The sequence below is a fragment of the Ciconia boyciana genome, chromosome 7 (genome assembly GCF_034638445.1).
Source record: "Ciconia boyciana chromosome 7, ASM3463844v1, whole genome shotgun sequence".
Taxonomy (NCBI): domain Eukaryota; kingdom Metazoa; phylum Chordata; class Aves; order Ciconiiformes; family Ciconiidae; genus Ciconia; species Ciconia boyciana.
The window spans coordinates 52,949,741-52,975,198 of record NC_132940.1 but is presented as its reverse complement, the minus strand read 5'-3'; the positions used below and the strand labels follow the sequence as shown (position 1 = coordinate 52,975,198).

At 60.2% G+C, this 25,458-nt stretch overlaps 2 protein-coding genes across 3 annotated transcripts; both read right to left on the bottom strand.

Annotated features, from left to right (window-relative positions):
• Positions 1–958: 958 nt before the first annotated feature.
• LOC140653804 (uncharacterized) lies at positions 959–20,756 on the bottom strand. 2 transcript variants are annotated; one of them, XR_012043228.1, is made up of 5 exons: positions 17,865–20,756; positions 12,936–13,086; positions 8,164–11,345; positions 5,538–5,683; positions 959–1,804 (listed from the first exon to the last, which is right to left on the bottom strand). XR_012043228.1 is itself a non-coding variant. In XM_072866315.1 (3 exons), the coding sequence occupies exons 2-3, from the start codon at positions 13,016–13,018 to the stop codon at positions 8,627–8,629; spliced, it is 2,802 nt and encodes a 933-aa protein (XP_072722416.1). In that variant the 5' UTR covers positions 13,019–13,086; positions 17,865–20,756; the 3' UTR covers positions 7,998–8,626. The 2 variants fall into 2 exon arrangements, 1 of the variants encoding a protein (XP_072722416.1); XM_072866315.1 differs by lacking the exons at positions 959–1,804; positions 5,538–5,683 and having other exon boundaries at positions 7,998–11,345.
• On the bottom strand, positions 15,064–25,457 carry LRRC15 (leucine rich repeat containing 15). Its single transcript, XM_072868493.1, has 3 exons — positions 25,292–25,457; positions 20,755–22,484; positions 15,064–17,217 (listed from the first exon to the last, which is right to left on the bottom strand). The coding sequence occupies exons 1-3, from the start codon at positions 25,440–25,442 to the stop codon at positions 15,268–15,270; spliced, it is 3,831 nt and encodes a 1,276-aa protein (XP_072724594.1). The 5' UTR covers positions 25,443–25,457; the 3' UTR covers positions 15,064–15,267.
• Between the last annotated feature and the right edge of the window lies 1 nt (position 25,458).

Sequence of the window (25,458 nt, the reverse complement as noted above, 5' to 3'; positions counted from 1 at the left end):
AGAAAAGAAAAGAAAAGAAAAGAAAAGAAAAGAAAAGAAAAGAAAAGAAAAGAAAAGAAAAGAAAAGAAAAGAAAAGAAAAGAAAAGAAAAGAAAAGAAAAGAAAAGAAAAGAAAAAAGAAAAGAAAAGAAAAGAAAAGAAAAAAGGAAAGAAAAGGAAAGAAAAGAAAAGAAAAGAAAAGAAAAGAAAAGAAAAGAAAAGAAAAGAAAAGAAAAGAAAAGAAAAGAAAAGAAAAGAAAAGAAAAGAAAAGAAAAGAAAAGAAAAGAAAAGAAAAGAAAAAAAAATGAAAAAACCTGCAAAATTTCACTCCTGTCTTTAAAGTTCATCCGTGATTAGGACAGATGTCAGGATGGTGATTACAGCAACCCTACCCATCGGTTTTCCTGCTGTGTCTGTAGCACAAGGTAGGAAGCACCTGGGGACGACTGTTACGGTTCCTCCACAACAGCTCTGGCTGTCTCTGAATCTGACAGCCTGGGACTTAAACTCTGCCTGGCTCAGGAGGAGCTGCGCCCTTTCCAGTTGGGGACTATTCCTGAACACTCTTCCCCCCAGCAAAGCCTCTGGGGATAGTAAAGAAAATTGCCTGTGCCTTCCCACCTGAAACATGCCTTGTTTACTAACCGCTCCTCGTCAAGTGTTTATAGGGTCAAAACCATGGCGGCTCGCCTCGCATGCCAGAGAGCCCCGGGGCTTGTTAGGCAAGGGCTGGCTTCAGCGGCGACGAGCCCAGTGAAGATGCTGCAGTGCCGTGCGGCGCAGCCAGCCAAGCCACAGCCATATTCTGAATTTCTTTCTTTTTTTTTTTCCAAGCAGTCTTCTGAGAAAACATCTGCTGTGCCCCAAGCCTGCACCAGAGCTGAAGATCAAAATAAAGGACTTTTGTCTTTTTATTAAGCATTTTAGCAAACGTAACTATTACATTCATATTATATTTCCCTGTTTTGTACAAACACGTTTAAGTCAGCACTAAGAGGATTACGTTTATGGCGCACCAATCTCTGCTCAAATGGGCTGACTAAAGAAACTCTTGTTAAACAGTATTTTCTCTAATGCCTGTTGCTTTTCTTCCTTGCCTTAGTGCTCAGACATCTATCCAGGCTCCCTAAATCCACCCTCCTCATAAGCTTTCAGATCAAGACTCTTCCCCCCTCTGCCCCCCTCCGCACCCTTTAATAAAGCTGAAGATGAACATTAGCGCTTGGTTCAACTGCACTGGAAAGGGAAAGGGCAGATTCATCAAAATCTTTATACCTCCATAGAAAAATGTAGCCTTTTGCCTTTCCTTGAGTGAATGCCTTTTCTAGAGGGTATTCATTAGGGGTTCGGTCTGTTTTTGCAGACAGCTCCACAGATGTTGACATTTTTTTTCTTCGCTGGGTTAAGACGCCTTCTATAGGCTTTCAGTCTTCATTTGTTACTTCTTTATTATCCAAGAGGGGTTTTTCTTTCTTTTTTTTTCTTCTTCTTTTTTTTTTTTTTTTTTCTTCCCGAGGAGTTGACTCGGTTCTCTGAAGAGAGCAGTGGTAGTCAGGCTCATTATTATCTCGGACCCTTTTTCATCGCCCCGGCAGGCCGGCCGGGGCCGCGGGGCCATTGTGGCGGAGCAGCAGGTAGCTGTGGCACGGCGGGGTCAGCGCTCCGGCCGGCGCAGCGCCTTTGTGCGCCCGCCTCGTGCTGCCGGCTCCGTTTGTCCGGCGGTGGGAAAGGTCAGGAGCACACCGCCGCTCCATACCTGAGCTTTTGTCTCTGGCCTCTGCTGAGAGCTTATGGAAATAATTTGTTGGAAAGCAATCGCTGGACCTGGGGAGGAAGCAGAGAGAAGGGGTGGAGGTGTGCCAGCAGGGATGGGGGTGGTACGGGAGCTGCCTGGTCCATCAGACATGCTGCTTCTTGGCCAGAGCTGCTGGGTGCTGCCAGTGTCCACACTCCGCGTGCCGCTCGGGAAGCCATGGGCTTGCCATGGTCCACAAGGCTCAATATCATCTGGGCCTTTACATATTGAGATGGCCGGTTTCCCATGGCAAACTTTGCAAATTTTTGCAAAAACTTTGCAAAAACTTTGAAATTTCCCCCTGCAAGGTTGCTGGGACAGGGTTGGGGACTGGCAAATGCATCGTAATTCAAGTGGTGCTTCAGGAGCTGCCGTAACAGAAACCGGCGGTAAGGGCTCCAGCCTGTTCACAGCTGGGCCCATTGTGTCACCTGGCCACCGCGGGCCATGCATTATCTCAGGGAAAAGGAGAGCCCTCCTGCTCCTTCCGGGAGCCCTCCTGGCCCGTCCCCGCACTGCCCGGAGTCACCAGCCCCGCAGCCAGCACGGGGCTCCCCAGCCGTGCTCCCAGCGTGAGCTGGCAGTGGGGCCACGCGGAGGTGACAGGTATCTTTATCCCGCCACCCAGGAGAGCTCCAACGTCCCGCTGGCAGGAATTTGTCTGCAAATTTTCCCCCATTGAAAGGAGCGAGGGGGCTGAGATGATCGCTTGATTATGGCTGAGGCAGGTGAGGTGGAGAGACGGGGCAGCTCCCAGAGAGCTGTGCTCCCAGCCCTTAACCTCTCCTCCCCAGCCTCATGATTTAATGCCTTACCGGGGCACATCGGCTCCAGCCATGGGGCAGCAGGTGGGCATTAAGGGTGACGTGATCCCAATTAGTGCTCGCCATCTAAATAACGCCGGCTGTGGTTGGGAAGGAAGGTGCCTGGCCAGCAGGCACGGCAACCTCCCGCCTTCGCAGCACCGCAGGGTTGTGCTGCCGCCGGGTGCCCGTGCCGGGTGCCCAAGTGCTCCCCAGCCGCTCTCGCCCAGCCAAAGGAGGAGCAGGAGGGCAGCAGCTCCCCCCCACCAGCTGCAGCCCCAAGTCCCAGCCTTGGACACTGAGCTCACCGGCTGGAGCCCGGATGGGAATATTGATGGAGACACTGAAAACCATCACATTCGGCCCCCACCAGTACACTAAAAGCTCCTGCCATTTTCCCTTTTTATCACGGCTTTAGCAGGAGAGCTCCCATTAGCTTTACACATCATCCTGGGGGAAATAGTGCTGATAGATGCGTGAGATCAGGCAGGTGGATTTCCTTTTCATCACTTATGCCGGAGAAGCCTTCCACTGCTAAAAGCAAGAGGAGAATGAGCCAGCTCTTGCAGCCCGATAGTGATCCACACAGAAGGTCATGGCTGGATTTCACGCGCCTTGCTCTGCGCTGGCGCCTGGGGACTGCCTGGCCCTACTGGGCAGGGCAGGATCTGGCCCAGAACAGCACCGGCTCAGAAGCACTTTCCTTGGGGCGGGACTCCCCATTTCCCCCTGCGCAGGGATAAGTCCCCTCCCGGTGCAGCTTTTCACGCTGGCAAACTCCCAGCCACGACCACAGGGAGAAAGCAGCTCTTCTGTAAAAGCAGAGCGACGGCACTCCTGGCTGCGCCTGCTCTCTCTCACCCCGGTGTGTTTGCGTCGGCCGTTGTCCCCCCCGAGCATGCCGCAAGCTTGGTGGTGCTGGCCAGCTGGCACTCGCACGCGCTGACCGGCATCAGGGATGCGAAGGAGCCCCGGGTGCGGGACCCGCAGCAGCCTTTGCATGAACATTGCAAGTGCTGACGTTTATAACCCAGAAAATCTGGGCTCTGAAGGGCTCTCTCTGGCGGGGCAGGAGGCGTGCCGCCCTGCCCAGAGCCACTTTTATGCCATTGTGCCTTTTCAGCATTGCATTAAGGCAGCCAAAGAAGGGGGATTTTTAATGGTTCCAGGGGAACAAAGCAGGAACATTCGGCCCAACTTCATTACAGAATCATCTGAAACGCTTGAGGAACGTTTCCCACTAATTATCATAAATAGCCGAAAAAAATCTTTCCCTCCCAAAGCAGGTTCCAGCTGCCCCTCTGTGTTTTCTCACCTCTACTTCCAATAGCCTGACCCTGCCCCCGCACAAAGGGGAGACCCCATCTCCGCTCCCCCAACACTCGGGGGCTCTGAAGAAATACAAACAGGCAGCAGATTAACAGCACTTGTTTGCACCTTAAACAAACAGGCAACTTCCGCCCCTCCGGGCTCTCCCGCTGCCCAAGGGAGGACGTGCCGGTTGGTTTGCCTTGCCCTTGCTCTCGTGCCCTGCCCAAATCCTGGATAAAAGCATGGGCAGCGCAAGGCGTGAAGCAGGCGAACCAAGGATGGGAATGCCGGGGCTGCCAGCCCCGCACCCCATTGAGCCCCATCCCCTATGCCTGGGGGTCTTCTCGCCGCCCAGCTGCCCTGGGGGGGTCAGGCCCCTGCCCCGGCGGGACGTGGCTGCAGCCCTTTTGCAGGAGGGCTGGGAGATGCCAAGGCCAAAGCAGATGAATGAATGTCCCAGTTCAGGTCCTGCCCCGTGGGTCTCACACGGCTTCTCGGCAAGGAGCAGCCTGACGTGGCTGGACGGGTGCTGTGAGTGAGCGCGTGGAGGGATGCTGCCAGTGAAGGATGGGGAGGGACAGACAGACCATCCAGAGGACACACAGAGGAGTGGTGCTGGTGTTCGAAACCATCACCAGCATCGAGGGGGCACAGCAGCAACACTGAGCAATGACTGCCAGCCCACGGTCATCTCTGCTGAGTGCAATAGGGGATGGACGGGTGCCGGACACGCCTGCCGGGCTGGTCCTTAGGCTGATCCCAGCAGCCGCAGCTGCCTCTGCCAGGGAGCTGCCCCAGGTCAGGTCCTCACCCTGCAGGTCCCATGCCGCCCATCCCACCTCTCCAGGCAGCCCTGCCAGCACCTCCCTGTTCCTATGGGACCCGGTGCCAAACCAGCCCCTTCTCGTCCTGCCCACAGCACACGGAGCAGCCAGCCCCCAGCCCTGCACCCCACCGGGGCAGGCGGTCGCAAGAGACGTGGGGGCTCAAACCACACCAGCAGCTGGCGAGACGCCGCTCCCGGCACAGCTACGGCACGTGTTTGGGGCTGGCACACGAGGCGGGCACCCAGGGAGGAAGCTGCGGCAGCGCAGCCACGGGCTGAGGCAGGTTCCCAGCAGCAAGCCAGCAGTGGGACTTGCCTGCTGGAGGCTCAGGTTTGCTCCCTGCCCGGGTTATTGTACAAATCCCCCCATGCAGGTGTTCATTGCCCCCTTCCCACCAGCCACAAGAAAGGGCTGTCGCTCACAAGCCCCCTTCTCGCCTGTGGGGCGGCCCAGGGGCAGGAAGGGGACCAGAGGCAGGTGGCAGGGACAGGCCGCTGCACCCACAGCACGGGGGGCTCCCGGCAGGGCTGACGGGCAGAGGGGTTACAGGTTGGTACTGCAGAATGAGTGACAGGGCTGTGGGAGCCATGTCTCATCTGCACAAGGCAGGAAGAGAGCCAGCAGCGGCTGTGGGGCTCCCAGGCCATGCTGGAGACCCCTGGTCCCAGCGCTGCTCAAGGACATGCACACATGGTATCCTGTCTCTCCTTCTAACTCGTTGTCACCTGAGGCTAAGTACAAGGACATCAGGCAGTCACGGCAACTGGGAAGAGGTTTACAGTGTCACAAGCAGCCTGGAGACGCCACACAGGGATGCTCACCTTTTTTTTTCCAATGCAAGAACCAGGGGCATCCTGTGCAAGGAGCGGCAAGCAGGGGGAGAGCAAAAGGAGGTGCTGCCTCGTTCGGTGCATGGGCAATCCTGGGCAGTCCTTGCCATAGGGTGCTGCGGATGCTAAAATCTTACCTGAGTTCAGAGAAACCAGAGAAATTCACAGATTAAAAAATCATCAAGCACTACTCAGTGCAATGGCTGTCCTGCAAAGGGATGCCCGGGCTGCCCACAGCAGAGCAGGGAGGGTGTGCTGGGGCCTGTGCGCTCCCTGGGCACCTGCCCTGGCCACGTACCTCCCCGCTGGGAGGAAAGCCTCTCCTTGGCATCGCAGCGAGGTGCAGCTCCGAAGCAGCAAACCTGTACGCTGGTCTCCCCGGTGCAGATCCCCCATGCTCTGCCCCATCCCCGCATGCTCTCTGGCTGCTCTTGCTCAGCGATCAGGAAACCCAAGCAGGTTCCTGCACAGGCTGCCCAGGCACATCACCCCCAGGACACCCTGCATCCCACCCGCCTCTCAGCCCCTTCCCTCCCGGGGGACAACAGAGTGAGCAGGGGCAAACAGGAGCGGCTGCTAATTCCTCCCAGCCCAGCACAGCCGTAGCCCTCCAGGGATCGGCCCTGCAGCGATGGAGGGAGCTGACTCCTGCCTGCAAGCCAGCTGCACCAGCCTGGCCCCGGGAACATGGGCGGCTGTATTTTCATTGCAAATTAGAAATCAATCATAGCAGGAAATTCCCATGCTGAGAACACCCTGGTTATTATTATTTTACAGCACTCGGAGGTGTTCTGGGCACTTAGAAAGACGTGGCCCTTTCGGGGTATTATGGGGCAAATTAGTTTTAAAGGCAGCTGTAGGAATGTTGGCCGTTTGGTTTCCGGAGTGGGACGGGCACAGGTGGAGGCTGCGGGGCTTTGTGCTGCTTTCAGATACACCACCGCTCTTCAAAGAGGGAATCAGCACGCTCCGGAGTGAACACCCCTAGCCTGACCCCAGCTTTATTAATAACAAGTAATTAATATGAGAGCGGACGTGCCTTGTGTCTCTGAAGACCTTTTAAGATGTGATTATGTTGTGCTAATCTCACCCCAAAGTACTTCCCTGTTTAGACTGCGCTGGGCCATTAAATATCTGAAAGCCAGCGGAGACCCCCCCTTGCCGCCCCGGGAAGTGCTCGGGGTCTGTTCCCCGGCAGCCAGGCCCTGCTTTCAAACCCTCTAAATCAAGTATTAAGTTGAGCCCATCTGGACTGCCAGGAAAAACACTCCCTCTCCCTCATCTGCGTCTCATTACCCGCCGTGCCAGCCCCGGCCCTGGAGCCGCTCGCTCCATCCCGCCCAGATGTGCTGCCCCGCACTCGCCTCCCATATTTCACAGCCGTCAGCAGGACTTCAAGGAGCAGCCGAGGGGCCTGTAACACTGCACAGGCTCTTAGCAAAGACATATATCCAGGTCCCTAACGCATAGCTGCAGGCACATACCCTAACGCGAAGGCCCTTTCCCCCTCCCTTGGTTTTGCACCAGTCAGGGGAGCTGGGACACTCAGGGCTCCCGGCTAGGAGGTTTCCAAGACGCTTCCCCGCGGCTCTTTGCCCAGCACATGTCCAGACCATTGATTTTCAGGGGTTCTCCCCCCGAGACCCCCCGAAGCCAGGCAGCCCCTATGCCCCACACCTGGGGAAGGGCACTCAAAGGCAGGGCAGGACGAAGCAAGCGCTAGTGGCAAAGGTGAGGAGTTGAAGACAGACACCTGCAGCCTGGTAGTAACCAGGGTGATTAAATTTGGGAGCAGCTCCGCTGGCACAGGGCAAAGTCAGCACTGAGCCTAGAGAAAATAAGGTACCCAGAGACCCAAACCAGGGAACAACCCCTGTGTTCATTGGCTCAAAAATCTCCTGGGCTAGAGCTTTCTAGTGAAAGTTTCAGCACTTCCAGAAAACCCGCAGAAACAGCCACGTTTGTTTAAGTTTGGCACTTTCCTGGCCCTGGCAGCAGCCCAGGACTACAGAGGTGAAGGCACACATCAAACCTGCATTTATGAGGAGAGTTATCCCTCTCCTCCCAAGCTTCAGAAGAGCTGGTGCTCAGCCTGCAGTCGGGGCTCAGCATCAGGTGAAGTTATGGTATGAACACTCCGTGACCGGCCATGCTCAAACATTATTCTTCAAGAGAGGCCAGGGCAGGTAACATCGCAAAGAGGTTTTGGGGGCATGAGATTTAAGAGGGGGAAGAACAGCATGTCTATTATCTCCCTGTGTTGCTGCCTGCAGGAGGGTATGCAACCCTGGTCCTACACCACTCCCTGATGACCAGAACTGACTGGGACCCCCATGCTCCAGCAAGCAACAGGAATCCCCCGCAGCAGGTCATGGCGAGAAAAGCCCTGGGATGAAAATACTCCTCTCGCCAGCCCTTCAGTGCATGGCAGAGATGCAGGGGAGGCTTTAATATCAGTGAGGAGGAAAGGGAGAAGGAGAGCGGACGAGGTCAGAGTGTTATGACAGACGTACAGGCGCTGACACACCCCGTACCGCACCGCAGGGAAGAAGCCAGGGCGTGGGGCAGGAAGCCTTGGGAAGTCCTTCCCCAAGGGCTGCTTGCACCCTGCAGGTACCTGCCAGGGATGGGGAGGAGATGCAGGCAGGAGCCCCGACCAGACCCTGCAAGCAACAGCGGGCCGTGCCCGCGGTCCATCGAGGTCCCCAGCCGGCCGGGTGCGGGGTCTCCGGCACGTCGGTGAGGTGCCTCCAGGGCCACTGCTCGCCCTCTATGCATCCGGTGGCCCTGGGCAGGTGGTGGCAGCCACTGCCTGTGTCGGGATGCCATCTAGTGTCGCTTGGCAGAAGGGCCCGTCAGGCAGTGACACCGCGCATAGGCTCCCCATGCTCACAGCATCGCCAGGGGCCAGCTGGGAGGCACCCCAAAACAGTCTGGGTGCTGGGACACCCACCCCTGGGAGACTGCACCCCACCGATGCTGGTCCGCACCCCATGACATACACACCCCGTCGCCAGCACGGCTGCAGACCCCAAAGGAGGGCAATGGGCATTGCCCAGGGCATGCAGGGGCAGCGAAGCTCAAAGAGGTGCCCGGGCTTGCTCGGGGGACCCCGGTGCAGCCAGAGCTTGGAGACTCAGCAGCCTCACCGGCAGCATGGGGTGGCCCTGGCGGCAGGTGGCTCGGTGAAGGAGAAGGGTGAGCATCCCCCACAGCAGCGTGCAGCCCGCCTGCAGTGCCAGCGTGGCCAGGCCCAGGGCCAGGGAGACCCAGCAGTGCTGCGGGCTGGACCGCAGGGTGAAGCCCCAGGCGTGACGGCCGCTGGGGGCCAGGGGTGGGGAGGCCGGCCAGGGGCTCATATGGTCTGGCAGTGCGGAGACGGGAGGTGTCGGGAGCAGGATGGTGCCTGCAGGGGTGGGAGCGTGTTGGGGGGCAGTGGGAGCGGGCTGGGTGCCAACCGTGGACAGGCCCCACATGGTGGCATGGTCCTGCTCCCCGTCTGGCACAGGAGCATGGTGGGATGGGGAGTGTGATGCCAGTGGGACCATGCCTGGCGCAGCAGTCCTGGGGGGTGGCCAGAGTGCCATGGGAGGGGCTGAGACAAGGGAGCTGCTGGGTGTCCCCCATGGGGTGGTGGCTGGCCTCTCCATGGGCACCAGAAGAGCAGGAGGCACTTGTTTGGTGGTGGCTGCCAGTGGGTTTGTTGGCACCGGTGTGGTGGCAGAAGCTAGAGTGGACAGTGCAGGCTCTGGGCTGGTGGCCCCAGGAGGCTGTAGGCTTATGATGGATGAAGCTGGACACAGGCTGAAGGCCTCCTGTGGCACAGCTGGCGATGGGGTGGTGATGGAAGCCTTGGGCAGCGCGGCTGATGACGGGCTGGCAATGGAGGCCTTTGGCAGCACGGTTGGTGATGGTGTGTTGATGGAGGTCTCTGGCAGCACAGCTGATGATGGGGTGGTGACAGAGGCCTTTGGCAGCATGGTTGATGATGGTGTGGGGATGGAAGTCTTGGGCAGCACAGTTGGTGACAGTGTGTTGATGGACGTCTTTGGCAGCACAGCTGATGATGGGGTGGTGACAGAGGCCTTTGTCAGCATGGTTGATGATGGTGTGGTGATGGAAGTCTTGGGCAGCACAGTCGGTGATGGTGTGGCCATGAAGGCCTTAGGCAGCACAGCTGATGATGGGGTGGTGTTGAAGGCCTTAGATGGTATGGTTGGTGATGGAGCGGTGAAGAAGGCCTCCGTTGGCAACACAGCAGAGGTGGCCAGAGGCGACAGCATGGTTGGCAGTGCCATGATGGGAAAGGCTGCCAGTGACAGCACGGTTGGCACTGCAGTGGGCAAGGCTCCAGGTGACAGCAAGGCTGACATCCCTTGTGATGATGTGGAGGTGAATGGCAGAGACGGAGTAAAAGAAGCTGAAAGAGGCAGAGTAGCTGGGCAAATTAAGTGGTTGTCCCTCAGCGATGTCACTGCTTGCCCTGCCAGGTGGGGTGGACTCTTGCATGACACTTGGGTGGAGAATTTTACCTTCTCACTGTTGCCCAGGATCCAGCTGCGTAGGTAGCAGAGGTTGCAGTCACACCTCCATGGGTTCCCACTCAGATACACTGAGCTGAGCTTCTTCAGGGGGTCCAGGAGACCTCGGGGGGCACTCTCCAGCTGGTTCTTCTGAAGGTTGAGGGTTTTCAGATTTGAGAGAGAAGCAAAGACCTCATCATCCAAGGCAGAGAGCTGATTTGTGTCCAGCTGGAGGTCTGAGAGCTTGCTGAGCCCAGTGAAGGCTCCTCTTGGTAGGGCTGCTAGCTGGTTGTGGGACAAGATGAGTTTGCCAAGAGATGTGAGGTTGACAAAGATGCCATCTGGAAGTGTGGCCAAACTGTTCCTGCCCAGGTCCAGCTCCCGCAGGTGTGGCATGGTGTCAAAAAGGCAGCAGGGGAGCTCTGTAATGTGGTTTGAACCCAGAGTCAACAGCTTCAATTTGTTTAAACCAAAAAAGCCCTGAGGTGGGAGAACCCCAATGAGGTTGTTGTCCAAGAGGAGTTTCTCCAGGTGAGACAGGCTCCTCAGGAGCATGGGTGGCAGCGTCCTGAGCCTGTTCCTCTGGAGGCTGAGCTCCAGCAGCCCCGGCTGACTGTCTAGCAGCCCTTCTGGGAGGTCCTGCAGCTCATTCTCATACAGCCGGAGGACTTGCAGCCGGGGGAGTTTGCTAAAGGCATCCCCAGGAAGAGTTGTGATCCTGTTTCTAGCCAGGTCCAAAAATGTTAGATTGATGAGAGAATCAAAAATGCCTTCTGGAAGAGAAGGGATTGCATTGATGTGCAGCGAGAGCTCTCCCAAATTTTCCAGCCCATCAAACAGGCCTTTGGGGATGTATCTGAGGTGGCTATCTCTCAGCTCCAGCCTCTGCAAGCTTGGGAGGTTTTGGAAAGTGCCCACAGCTAGTTCTTCTAACACGGCACCAGATATCTCCAAGTCCCTCAGCTTCTCCAAACTATCAAAGGCTCCAGGTTCAACTGCCTTGATCTTGTTGCCAATAAACAAAATCTTGATCAGGTTGGGTATATACCTGAAGGCACCTTTCCTTATAGCAGTGATGCTGGTTTGCATGAAGATCATCTCAGAAATGAAGGGCTTTGCAATCTTTGGGATCTCTTTGACATCATTTTTTATCCCTCTGTAGACCTCCTGGTAGTCTTTGGGCATTTCATACGGATCTTCACCCACTATTTGATCTTGGCATTTATGGGCATGGAAGGAAAGCAAGAAAAGGAAAAGGAAATGCTGGTACATTGTCCTGAAAAAAAGGTTTCAAAAATCAGTTATGAAGAACAAAAATATCTCTGTCCACAGCTTATGAACCATGCTGGTGGTGGTGGTACCATCCTGTTGTTCAGCTCTCAGGACTCTTCTATTCACATATCATAACTCATTTTATTATATTGTAGGGGTGTATATGAACAGTATATGAGAGACTGTACAAGCCAATGTATGCTGCATTTACAAGAGTTCACTGCCGTTGGTACCGAGGGATGGAGAGGAAGGGAGAGCGAGCCAGCTCATGGCTTGGCACTGGGAGATGCTCCAGGAGGGGCAAGGGCTGGACGGTCTGTTCTCTGACCATCCTTCTCCCACGTTTGGGCTGTAGGCTCGGCATCTGTCTGGGTGAAGGCAGCAAAGTGCTGCTGCCCATTAGCGCTGCCCCAGTGGGTCCACTTACTCAGCAGGGCAATACCCATTCATGCAACAACAGAAGCAATCAGCCCTGTGCTTGCTAACGAGGGACCAGAGAGGGTCCCAGGAGCCAGCCAAGACCAGATGACCTTGTTTACTGAGAATTTCCATACTGTGCTGGATGGGCTTGCTATTTCATTGGTGCTTCTCTCAGTTCAGGGGAGTAATTTAAAACATTGCTTCTAAGCATCTCCTTGTCAGGATTCTTGCTAATCACATCATATTTTGGCCTTGGTTATGCAGCTCTGTCAGATAGAAATGGTTAACTTGTGAGCAGCAACCAAGCTTTAGAGCAAGGCTTGTTAAAAGACTGTGAAATGTCCACAGATGAACTCTGTAATACCTAACATTTAGGGCTCTGACCTGCAGCTAGGAAGTGAAGTCACTGATGCACACCCACCAGTAGCCACGTAAAGCCCACCAATTCCATCGAGTCATTTGGAAGCACTCAGCTAACACAATAGCTGGGGTTTAACGGCTGTGAGCATTGTACTGGGACAGTAGTTTCCAGCTTATGATTCACAGCCCTGGGTGGGAGCAGGGGAAAGGGCTGTGGGTTGCTTCTTGGGTGTCCATCAAAGCTGACCATGCAAAAAAACCTTATGCTGTGAGGGTAAATTTGCTATGAAAAGTTATTTTTTGAAAAATGTTGAGAGGTCAGCAAATACAGGAGGCTGAAAGCCACTGGGTTTGAAGAGAAAGCGATGGGAGGTGAGGTATGTGCCAGCTGCCTCATGGGGCTCCCCAGGGCAGAAGCTGCTGCTGATCCCTGCCCATCCTCTCCCCAGGGGGACTTGGGTGCAGGAGCTGGGGGCATGGGTGCCCCTGCTTCACTTCAGCTGCAGGGGCAGCGCAATGGGTTAAATGTGCAGGTGGGAATGGCTGGGCTGGGTGCATGGGGATGAAATTTAACAGTTTTGAACTGCAAAGCTCTTTTAAAACCCTCCCTCACCCCATCTGGCTGCGGTGGACCTCAGTGTGGTCCCCTGCTTGTCCCAGTCTCCAGCAGCGCAGGGACATGGAGGGTCGGCCCCAGCTCACGGCGCTGCAGTCTCTCCTGCTCCTTGCTGCAAGGAAGCGATCAACAGCCCCCCAGAGCCGCCTCTCTCGCACATTTTAAAGAGGAAAAAAAAAAGCATTTTGCATCACTTACTTGGCCGAGCGCTTGCGAACGAGTCCAGCCGCCGGAGCAAGCTGTGCCGTGCGAGGAGTGAGGCCACCAGATGGGGGTCCCATCACCTGGCCAGCTCTTTATCCACGGCTCAGGCGCAGGGCTTGGTTTCTCATGAGGTCAGGACGCAGGTCTGCGAGAGGAGATAAGGGACGGCCAGGGAGCGGGCAGCAGAGCCATGCCCCCAGCATGGGAGGCTGTTTGCAGAAACCCCCCGGGGAGGACACAGACATGTACTCCCTAGGCATTATCTGCTGGTGCCACTTGACTAGTCACATCCAGGGTAACCTGAAGGTTTCCAGGCGAGCCTGTTTTGTAGCTGAAGCTCTCTGCAGGCCCACATCTCCACCAGCTTCACAGGCATCACCCCCACCGATACAAGAGGAAGGAGCTTTTCCTATTAAAAATATCCAGCTGTTTCCTTCCTCAGGAATTGGCTTAGGTAGCTAAAGGTGCTGCTCTGAAGCCATTTGTTTAAGATTATAACAGTGATGACTTCTGTGGCCGGACAGATACACTGACACTCAAGCTCTGGGCTCGGCCCCATAGCCCCACACCTCGCTGGCCATAGGGCTAGGGCTGAGCGTTGTTCTCCGCTCCACCCTAGCACAAGCCAAAGACCCTCCTGTGCTGACACCCAGGGCTCCTGGCCAGTATGGGGCATCCTGTGGGAAGAAACACTCTGTTTGATGCAAAGATTTAAAATGACAAGGCTTCCATCGCTTCCCACCGGCTAATTGACTAATTGCATTTAAGCATTTCTTCTCTGGTTTTCACTTGCTCTTATTAAGGGTCAGCTTGTGCTCCTGAGCTTTCCTGGCAAATTTAGAAACACTCCAAACTATTGCACATTTTCAACAGCCTTTACCCTTTCCAACATCAACCCTGTATGCATCCCCGCTCGGTACCAGGCTGCTCCAGAGGCTGTAGGGTGGCAGAGCCAGGGCGCAAGAGGAGACGGAGCTCGCAGGAGGCGTGACACCAGCCTCGCCGGGCCATGGACAACACACGCCCCACGGTGCGGCAGCTGTGCCAGGGCTGGGGAGCTGCAGCCAGCCCCAGCCTCCCCGCTCCAGGCTTGGAGGTGGCCACGCCAGCGTCACCTGGGAGGTGGCCACAGCAGGGTGGCAGTCCCTTGTGCGGGAGAGGTGGCAGGGTGGCTGCGTGGGATCGTGTCCGGGCTTGCAGCATCACCCGCTCTGCCTCCCAGGAGCTAACACGACGCAGAGCCTCCACTTTGCTCCCGGCCCTCCGGCCGGGCAGCGGCGGGGAAGGGGCTGGCAGAGACGCACAGCCCGGCACCAAACCCAGCGCAGCCCCAAGCAAGGACCCGGGTAAGGCTGGCTCAGAGCGCGGCCGGGCGCAGGCAGGGCTCTCCCGGCTGCGCCCGGCCCCGGCAGCCCGTGTCCCCTCGGCCACAAGGTGGTGCAGCCGCACCGCCCCGCAGCCCCGGCCTCGGCCCCGCCCGCAAAGGGCTCCGCTGCAGCGGGGCGTGCGCCTTGCACGCGTGCGTGCACACACACACCTGCGCCCACGCCCACGCATGTGCGTGCACACACACCTGCTCTCTCCGGGGAGCACCCGCCCTACTGCCATCCCCTGGGCGGGCAGCTCTGCTGGGACGTTGCGCCCCGTCTCCGCGGGTCCCTGAGCCTCCCTGGGGCAGACCCCAGGGTCCCGTGGCGGGGCTGTGGGCCGAGCCCTGCCGGGGTGGGCGGGGGACCTGCTGTGCGCAGCCCTGGCCTGGAGCCCACCCTGCAGCCAGGCAGCCCGCGCCCCTCGCCGGGCGGTTGGCAGCACTCGCCCGCGTCTCCCTCGGATACCCCACGCCAAGCCCGGGCCCTGGGGGTTGGTGCCAGGCTGCAGCTGGGTCTCTGCGCTGCCGAGGGAAAGGGGAAGGAGGTGGGGCTGGGGTCCCGCAGCGGGCAGAGATGAGCACGCCGGAGAGCAGCACCTACTCAGCGCCAGGCATCTGCACACATGGGACACCACGCACAGCCCCAGCCAAGTCCCCGCTGGACCACAGCGACCTTCGCTCCCCCCAGATACACAGGCAGAGACGGGGGGAAGTGTCTCCTCTCTCCACCATGGGAACTGCTTGCACAGAAGTAATATGTACATTTTAATTATATTTGAAATACACAGGAAACGCATAGCTGGGAGAATAAATACCGCCAGGCTAGCTCTTGTGGAGAGCTTGGTGACAGCTGGTGACTGTGGTAGGGGTAGCAGAGCAAGATGGGGTGCCAGGTCCCAGGCTGGTTCGGAGGTTGGCAATGCAAGAGCAGAGCAGAAGTGGGCACCTGCCCGAGCCCTAGGGCGCAGTGGGGGGACCTGGAGATGTGGCCTCATCCCCGCTCTGTGCCATGACGAGGACGCTGACCTGCAGCGTGCCGCAGCGGGAGCGCAGCACCCAGGCGCCCTGGTACGCTGGCCCCGGCCCCGCCGTCTGCCCAGGAGGAGGAAGAGGAGGGAAGCGAAGGCTGAGCCACTGGCAGCTCGTGGCATCACAGGCCACGCTTATGGTGCCTTCAGCGTTGCTGTAGGTGCACTGCCCCGGAGCATCCTTCCCTGGCACCCCGTCCCAGCCCTCCTCTGCGGCGTTGCCGGGCTCTCCTGGGCACTCCAGCTGCCCCTGGGGGACCTCCAGCAGCGACTGTCCCTGGAGGGTGGCCGGGCTGGCGCAGGAGGCTTGTGCATGGGTGAGGGGTTCGGCGAAGCCCTGCAGCCAGCCCAGGAGATAGGCCAGGCGGCAGTCGCAGGCCCAGGGGTTGTCGGCCAGCCCCACACGCACCAGCTCCTCGTTGGCATTGAAGAGCCCCGGGGGCAGGCGGGCCAGGTGGTTGTGGTCCAGCGCCAGGGAGGCCAGGAGGGGCAGCCCGGCCAGCAGCCCAGCCGGCAGGCTGGAGAGGTTGTTGTGGCTCAGCTGCAGCGCCGCCAGCCCCGCCAGCCCCTGGAAAACCCTGGCGGGGAGATGGACCATGGCGTTGTGTGAGAGCGCCAGGGTCTGCAGTGCCGACAGGTTGGCGAAGAGTCCCTGGGGCAGCGTCTCCAGCTGGTTGCGGGCCAGTGAGAGGTGAAGGAGGTGAGGGGTACTGGCAAGGAGGGCGACGGGCAGGGCGGCCAGGCGGTTGCCCTCCAGGCTGAGGACGGTGAGGTTGGTGAGACCGGCGAAGATGTCGGGGGCCAGGCTGCCCAGGGCATTGTGCTGCAGCTGCAGCCGCCGCAGCTCCCCCAGCCCGGCAAAGGTGCCAGCCGGCAGCTCCTTCAGCCGGTTACCGTCCAGGTGCAGCTCGGCCAGCTGGCCCAGTGCCCCAAAAGCGCTGGGGGACACCCGCACCAGCAAGTTGTTGCTGAGCTTGAGGAGGCGGAGGGCAGTGAGGGGGGCCAGCAGCCCGGCCGGCAGCTCGGCCAGGGCATTTCCTGAGAGGTCCAGGGTCTGGAGGCACCGCAGTGGGTGGAAGATGCCGGGGGGCAGCGCCTCGATCTTGTTCCCTGGCAAGCGCAGGTCCTGCAGGCGGCCGGCAGCGGCGAAGAGCCCCGGATGCAGGGAGCGGATGGCGTTGGCACCCAGGGAGAGCTTGCTGAGGCTGGGCAGCCCCATCAGCACCCCCGGGCTGACCACCGGCAAGGGGTTGCCTGACACATCCAGCTCAGCGAGGCTGGGCAGCCCCCGAAAGGCACCAGCCTCCAGCTCCTGGATGTTGTTGTTGAGGAAGACCAGCTTGGTGAGGGTGGTGGAGGAGCCCAGGGCCCCGCTGCGGACACTGCTCAGGGCCGTCTCCACGAAGAAGAGCTGGGTGGCATTCCCTGGCAGGCCTGCCGGGATCTCCCGCATCTTCTCCTCCGAGCAGAAGACTTTGGAGGTGTCATAGCACTGGCAGGCGGGAGGGCAGGGCAGGGACAGCCCCCCCACCAGCAGGGACCCCAGCCCCAGCAGCGCGTAGACCACCAGCCTGCACTGGAGAAGGAGTCGAGCCTCATCCCCTGCTTTGGCAGGGCAGAAATCTGCACCCGCAGGTGGGTGCTGCTGGGGAAGTGGCTTTTGCAGCCAGAAACGCAGGGGAACAAGCCCTGGGGCACTGCCAGCATGGGCAGCTGCCCCGGCTATGGGGCATCCCTCCAGCCCCAGACCCCCACACCACCCCAATGCTCCCTTTGCGGGAACAGGGAGCACTTCCCTCCAAAATCTCTCCCTGCCTGCCCCCTGCGGTGGGTCAGGGCTCTTGCCCTGCACCCCAGCCCTGCTCCAGCCTTCCCCATGACAACCAGGGTGGTGTCACCCTCGCCATCAGTCCCCACGCCCTGCAGAGCAGCGGCCGAGGTGGGAGCTGTGGGGTCCCATGGGGGTCTCAGGGGAAGCCGCAGCCTCATGAGATGTCTCTGCAAGCACAGACCTGGCTGCTGGGGCAGGGGAATGTGTGAAGCACAGGGACACGCTGGGTGATGGGGACAACACTGCAGGGCTGCTCTGGCTCAGTGACAAAAGGAGCTTCACTGGTTGTATTTCTACTTGCCCATCAAGTACTTCTTTCTCTGCAAGCAACTAGAGCAGCATCCAACCTGCCCGAGGGATATTTGACTTGACCAAATGCCTGTTTCCAGCCCACGGGAGGCACTTTTTGACCATCTGAGCAATGTGGTGGCCTCCAGACCGCCGCCAGTCCCTCCCTACTCAGGACACATGCCAGTGCTGCTGGGTGATGGGGGATGCTGCCTGCCCCATGGCGATGCCCACCTGCAGGCACCCTGCCCAAGTGGGGGTATCCTGGACTTACATCAGCGCTCGAGAGCAGTGTTGGGCTTGGCTTTTCCTTTCCACCATCTCACTTGTTTTCACGCAGAGCCAACAGTGACTCCCACCTGTCCCAGGCCACCCCAAACCACCCAAGCGGTGTGGCCACCACTTACCGAGCGTGGCATCATGGGGACCGCCACCGAGCCTGCGGCAAGTTTGCAGGGACGCCGCTCGCCGAGATGGGACGATGTTTTCTGGGGTGGATGGGAAGCCGGCTGACGAGCCGTTCCTGCTGGGGCGGAGCTGCCCCTCACTGCTTATCGGCAACAACAACCCGTGTCCTTGGAACGCTTCGAAAAATAACCCAGCCCCAGAGCGACTGGAGGTGAGGCCAGAGGCAGCTGCCAGCAAGCATCCTGGCAGGGAAGCAGGGTCCCGGCCCCGGATGTCCACTGGCCCTGGGACAGTGGCAGGGCGCTGCTGTCACAGGTGGCACCGGTCCCACACCGAGGTCAGCACATTTGCTTGCAGCAGCCCCCCGAGAGCTCACCAGACTTCATTAAATCTCAGGGGAGAATGGGGCTAGCAAATGTCCCTTGCATGAGAGAGGGGACCAGGCACAGCTTAGGAAGGCAAAGAAATGCCATGAGGAGGGGACCACCCTGGGACCGTCATGCTGAGGTGCAGCAGGTACTTTGTAGCCTGGGACATGCATCCAGCCAGCAGTGGGACAGCCAAAGGGACCCGTGGACCAGCTGGGCTCCCAGGGAGCTTGCGGCCTGCCTGGGGCAGCAGCATACAGCACCTTAAGGGCTGCCCTGCAAGGGCCTGTGCTGGAACGGGCTGGGGTGGCAGCGGCCATGGAGGCACCCCCAGGGGTAGGAGGAGGGACGCTTACGTGCATTCAGACGGACCGATGGAGCAGATGGTGACACACGGAGAAACTCAGCTGACGCAAGCCAGCAGCAGCCAGCTCTGAAGGGAGCCAGGTGAGCTCCCCACCACCCCAGGGTGGAGCTGGGGGAACCCTTGGGTCCCTGCCCCAGGGAGAGGACTGCACAGGAGGCAGTCGGTGTCTCCATCAAGAAGCTCGACCAGGTCTCAGCTCACTCTCCAAAAGCCATCCTGCTGCTCTTGGGTGGCTGAGCCCTCCTGGGTCCCTCACCCCAGGCCAGAGCCCAGGCCAGCGTGGGCTCTGTGGCACAGCCCACTAAACCTCTCCCAGCCCCACCAGGCTGTACGGGCTTTTCCTCAACATGCAAATATCTCTTAGTAGATAAAATCAAGTGCAGCTCCTGTCCCTGCTGGGTCATTCCCCAGCTGCGCACCGTGGAGGACTGAATGAACAGCTCTTGGCACGGGGGGTGGACAGCTGTGCTTTAATGGAGAGGTCCCAGAGCAGCACCCAACAGCCCCGTGGCACAGCCCCGTGTCTCCCGCCACCATGCAGGTCCCAGCCCAGAGGAGCATCCCATCATGTGCACGAGCGCGGGGCTGCTTCTGCCAGCACTGGCTCCTGGGGCACTGTGAGCAGCCAGCACCACGGGGTGCACACCAAGTGTGACCCTTGTCCCATGGCAGCGATCCCCAGGCAGCCTGGTGCAGCCACACCACACGCAGAGGCGAGCTGGGCTCTCCCGTGGCCGTGCCGCGGCTGGAGGAGGCACGGTGGCCACCGGACACAGGTGCTGCTGGGGGACAGTGTGGCCCCTGCCTGCGATGTGCAGAGCAGCCAGCACTTGCTGACCCCCACCCTGGCGTGCACCACCAGCATCCCTGCTGCCTGAGGGCTGCGAGCAGGCAGCAGGACCGGGCACACACAGGGGGACACTCCACTCGGGGTGGGAAGAGGAAGAGGAGAGGGGAGGAGAGGGTGTAGCTTTGCCAGGCAGAGCAGGGCCAGGCTGCTCGCTAGCTGACAGGGTACATGTGAGGGTGTCGAGGCACCGAGGACCAGGGATAGGGTGCAGCAGGAGCAGCCCAAGCATGCTCCAGCAGCCCCGGGGCACGAGTGCAGGAGCCTCTCCCAGCCCCTGGCAGACAGCCCTCGCAGGGGAAGGGGTGGCCAGCACGGCCAGGCAGCCGGTCCAGCTCTGTGCATGCTTCACACCCCGCCTCTGTAATTCCCCTGCAGCAGGGGCTGGTGTGAGCCGCCCCAGCCACCTGCGGGGCTGGGGCAGGGCGCTGCAGGCAGGGGCAGGGCCGCAGGAGGGTTAGTGCCAGCATGAGACGAGGGCTCAGGGAATCTGCCGCCGCGCCCAGACGCCAACACGTGGCCCCGCAGCTCTCCTGGCAGGAGATGCACAAGCGCAAGGGGAACAGGAGGTTGCTTGGAGTGAGGGAAGATGGTGGCTGTGCTCTGGCCCACGCTGCCTGTAGGCAGGGAGGGCAGCTTGGACGCGGCAGAGTCACTCAGGGTGTGCCACCCTAGCAGCAGCGCCAGGCCCAGGCAGCCCAGCCCTGCGGGGATCCCCACTGGGATGCAGGCGAACTACAAAGCAGCCCAAGGACACGCAGCTCTGCTGGGGGTGAAGGCGCTCGCTCAGCTCCCAGCCCTGCACGATGGCTAGCACCTGCCTGCCCAGGCAAGGGCAGAGGCTGAAGGCATGGGGTGGGGGAAAGATGGGCTGGGGGAAAGCAGCAGGCAGCGCAAGGGCAGGCAGCGCTGGAGGGGACGATGCAAGGTGAAGGACGGCGAAGCCCTGTTGTTTGGGGTAAGCACCATCATGGCCAGGCTGTGGGTCCCTGCTGGAGGGGTCCCTCTCAACCCCCCAACACCCCAGCTGCTGCCCCCGGGCAGGGAACGGGCACAGAGGCTGCGCTGGAGGCCGGAGGAGCTGGGGACAGAGGGCAGCTGTGGGAGGTCATCCGGGGGGACGTCCTGCCGCAGAGCAGGGACAGGGTGAAGCAGAGCAGGACAGGGGGACACGCAGCACGCGGGGTGATGCCGGCCTGTCCAAATCAGCGAGGGCAGCTGATGCAGAGCTGCTGTCATGTCCCTTGGCCCCGTGGGGAGGGGACACCACGCCAGCACCACTCCCCCCAGGGTCTGACGCGCGCTCAAGCTTCATTAGGTGCCTTCATCCTCATGAGCACGACGTGGCTCTTCTTCCTACAGCCGTAGACCACCAGTGCCACGAGAGCAGCGAGCAGGGCCACACACACCAGCACGATGACCGCCACCACCACCCCACTCTGCATGCGTGTCAGCCCCCACCGCCCCCTCTCCTCCTCCTCTTCCTCCTTCTCCTCCTCCCCGGGGGAGACCGGCAGCCCCATGGGGGGCTCCGTCCAGGCACCCTCTGGTGATGCCACCTCGGAGGGGCGAGCGGGGAGTGGGGTGCTGGGATGGGGGGAGGCGGTGGGGAGCCGGGGGGCAAGGACCTGGTCCCGCGGCAGCCCGGCAATGGGGGTGCCCCGCAGGGCGGGGGGCTGGGCACAGAGTGGGGGTGTCTCGCCCACCTTGTGGGGGTTGTCCTCCAGCCAGCCCTGCAGGGGAAGGATGCCCTCGTCGCAACGCCAGGAGTTGTTGTGCAGCTTCACCTCCCGCAGGGCAGCCAGGGGGGAGAAGATGCCGGCAGGCAGGTACTCCAGGGTGTTGGAGTGCAGCTGCAGGTGCCGCAGCCCTGGGGTGGCCCTGAAGAGGCCCCGCGGCAGCGCCTGCAGCTGGTTGTGGTGCAGGGAGATGTTCTGCAGCTTGGGCAGCCCCTCCAGCACCTGGGCGTCCAGGCGGTACAGGGCATTGGAGTGCAGTGACAACTCCAGCAGCTCCCCCAAGCCCCGGAAAGCCCCCGGCGCCACTGACCGCAGCCGGTTCTTGCTGAGGACCAGGAGCTGCAGATGGGTGAGGTTGCTGAAGACGGCGGCAGGGAGGGTGGAAAGCTCGTTCTCATACAGCCACAGCTCCCGCAGGTCAGGCATGGGCCCGAAGGCACCAGGGGAGATGTCCCGCAGGCGGTTGACGTGCAGGGTGATCTTGGCAAGGGCGCGCAGGGGCAAGAAGATGCCACTCGGCAGGGCAGCGAGGAGGTTGTTGGACAGGTAGAGCTTCTGCAGGTTCCCGTTGTGCATGAAGAGCTCTGGGGACAGCGTCTCCAGCCGGTTCTGGTGCAGCCCCAGCTCCTGCAGCTCCGGCAGCCCGTCGAAGGCGCCCGCCGGGATCTGCCGGAGCCGGTTCTCATAGAGCCGCAGCACCTGCAGCCGCGCCAGCCGCTCGAAGGCCCGGGGCGGCAGGCGGTCGATGTTGTTCCTGGCCAGGTTGAGTTTGGTGAGGCTGGTGAGCTGGTCAAACACCCCCTCCTTCAGCTCCTGCAGGTTGTTCCCGTGCAGCTGCAGCTCCTTGAGGTTGCTCAGGTGGGCGAAGTGGGAAGGCTCGACCTGGAGGATCTGGTTGCTGGAAAGAAGCAGCGACTCCAGTTTGTCCAGGGGCTCAAAGACCTGCACGGGGAGCTCCTGCAGCTTGTTGCTGGCCAGGCTGAGGTAGCGCAGGTCGGGCAGGTGCTGGAAGGCTCCAGGGCTGATGCGCGACAGGTTGTTCTTCTCGATGCGCAGCCCGATCAGCAGGGAGGCGTTGCCAAAGGACGCGTCGCCCAGCTCGGTGATATGCGTGTTGACGATCTGGAGGGTCATGGCATTCGCGGGGATGGGGCTGGGGACCGTGGTGATGCCAGCACCGGAGCACTCCACCTGGGCGGTGCGGACGCACTGGCACTGTTCTGGGCACTGGCCACCGGCCAGCTGGATGCCCAGCAGCAGCAGCAGCCACCACCACCAGCCTCCCTGCTCCATTGGGCCTGCAGCAAAAACAAAGGCGGGGGGCTCAGCCCCTGTGATCTCCCAGCCCCCCCAGGGTCGCTGCCGGAGATGTGTGCCGCTTTCTCCCTGGAAAGGGCCACCGAGTCCATGGCCACACTCCTGCCCCTAGCATGGCAATGAGGCAGAGGAGGGCAGGCGAGGAAGACTGGGGACAGGCAGGGCTGGGCACAGCCCAGGCAGGAGCGCAGAGCGGGACAGAGCTGGGGGCTGCGGCGCCTGGCTGCCATACCACAGCTATTAGTGGCATCCCTAGCATCCCTCTTGCTCAGCTTCTTCAGCAGCCAGAAGCGCCGTTTCCTGTTTTGCAGCGAGCGTGGCGAGCTGCTACCCGTGGTGCTGGCCTCCCAGCACCACCGAACAGCCGAGACCTTCACCGGCGCCGGCCCGCAGCACCCACAGCCGAGCAGGACCCGGGGATGCTGGGAGGGGGCAGGAAGAAAGGTGCCCCCCCAGCACCCTCCTGGCTCTGCTCGGCAGCAAGGGCTCTGAGCTCCTGTCGCAGAGCCAAGAGCAGCGCCGGCACCCGCTGCCCAGGCGTGCTTTAGCTCCAATCCTGCAGGAGCCCGGTCAGCCGGGCCCTCTGCCAGCTCCCCAGCCCAGGCTGGGTACGGGGGTGGCCCTGTCTGCACCCCATCAGCAGGTCTCAGCCCTGGCCGATTTTGGCCATGACAGCGGGGTGTCTGGTGTGGGCACCTGTTTGCGGGCTGGTCCCAGGGGTAGCGCCCGGGGGAGCATGGGCTTTACAGCGCGGTCCTCCATCTCCCCACAAGCATGGCCACCATGGACACCCTCTCCTCCCTCCTCTGGCCCGGGAGCTTCCTGCCTCCGTAGATTAAAGCAGCAGCCTTGTGCCAGGCTGGCATGGAGCAGTAGCAGCTTCAAGTGGCACAAGAGAGGGAGAAAACCCACGGCTCCCCATCCCCGAGCACGGCTCAGCCAGACAGGCAAGTCTGGCAGCACAGGGGTCCAGGCACGGCGCCCCGGCTGGCACAGCACCCCGGCTGGCACAGCACCCCGGGGTGCTGGGGGCACAGTCCCTGCCTTCCACCCCAGGCTCCCTCCCGGGAAGACACTTGCTCTCCAGCAGGGAGGGAGGAACCCTCCACAAGCCATTGCAGTTTATGTTTCCCATATGGAAACAATCTGCATCCAAGAACAGCTTTGTTTATAGCAAGCCATTTATAAACTTCCCCAAACGCTCTGCACATCAAAAGCCCTGCTCATGTCACTCCCTGGTAAGGCAGCTTAGAGAGCATCCACGCTGGAGCACCCTTCAGGAAAGGCAGATGAAAACAATTTATCTTCTCTTTTCTTCTAGGGACAAAAAGCTTACAGACCTGGGGACTGAATATGCCCTACCACTCAGCCCCTCGGCATCCCACTGCTCCTAACCTCAGCCCCCCTAAATGTTACTTTGCCCCCCTTAATTTTCTCTATGGGTTATTATTTAAGACATGTTGCCTATGTAACTATTTCAGCTCCCACAATGCCTAAGTGGTCTCGCTTTGTTGGAGAACCCTTGCAAGACAAACATCCCCATCAAATCAAAAGATACTGAACATGCACATCCCACCGCCGTGCCGCCACCCCTCGGAGCCGTCCCGGGAGTTCCCCAGGCCCAGGGCCGCTCACAGGGGCAGTAACGGAGAGGAGACTTACCCGAGTGTCCTGCAGCCGCGAGCGCCGAGCGAGCACAGCTCTGTGCTGGCAAGAGAGCCGAGTGTGGTTCATGCTTCCCCTCCCAGTATATAACCCGTCCAAATCAATGAATCAGCACAGGGGCAGCGTCGGGGTTAGGGAAAGCGCTGGAGCAGAGCTGCTTCCAACTCCTATTTCCTTGGCAAACACAGCAATCGTCTCAAGGATGGAGTTTTGGGTTTCCCTCTCCTAAACCCCAGTGCCCTTGTTTGAAGACAAGCAGCCAGCCCAACAAACACGCTGCTCACATCAGCCAGCACCCAGGTAGCAGCTCCGCCCCAGGAGCCCTCCTGGTCCCCAGTGGGACACGGCTGGGTGCCCTGACCATGAGGGCAGGTGAGGCAAAGCCAGGCTCCCAGGCACAATCCTGCCCTTTGCTGGCACGCGTTCACACCGGGGCTGCTCCACGGCATTGCCTCAGAACATGCAGAGGCAGCGCTTGCCTCCCCGGCTACGGCCCCTGCCAGTGCCAGGACCTCTGGCCGTGCCCCAGCCCGGAGCTGGCAGCCCAGGCAGCCCCCCAGCATGCCGACCCTGCCCGGGGTCACAGCTCTCCTTCGCCCCCTCCAGCCACAGATGCAAACGGGCCAGGAACCTGCAAGTACCCACTCCAGGGCTCTGCCCCGCAGGCACCTCGCCCAGCCCAGCCAGGGAGTGGGCACCAGGCAGGGGTCAGCGGCGTTGCTGGTGCCCGCTGGAGGCCAGGCTGCTTCAGAGAGCCCTCAGCAAGCCAGAGCATCTCCCACCAGCACTGCCGTGCCTGCGGGCGCTGAGAAACCCCCTTGATGCCGACTGCAGGCAGCCTCGCACCCCAAAGCGGCACACGCTGCCGTCTCACGGGGGCTGCCGTGGCTGCGCTGCAGCCCGTACGCTGCTCTTCATCCTGAGCGGCCCTGACACACGAGTGATGGAGCCCAGCACCCAGGGGTGTTTGGGAAGCAGGGCACAAGCCCGTCCCATCCACTTCCAAGCAGGTTCAGGGGCACCTGCTGCCAGCCCTCCCCTGCCCCCTCCAGCCCACATGGGTGCATGGGGGTCCTCTAGGTCCCCACCGCCCAGCCCAGGTCCCCCCCCTCCCCTCGCCCACCTCTCCGGGGCAGCCCTGGTCCAGCAGCTGCCGGGAACGGATATTCGGGAGGAAGCAGCTGAGGAGGGCCAGCATGCGTGGCCCCATCAGGCTTCCCAGAGCCGGAGCAGCCTCGTGCTAACCACGGGGCAGCTGGAATTTCCCTGACCATGTCTAATCCCGTCTCA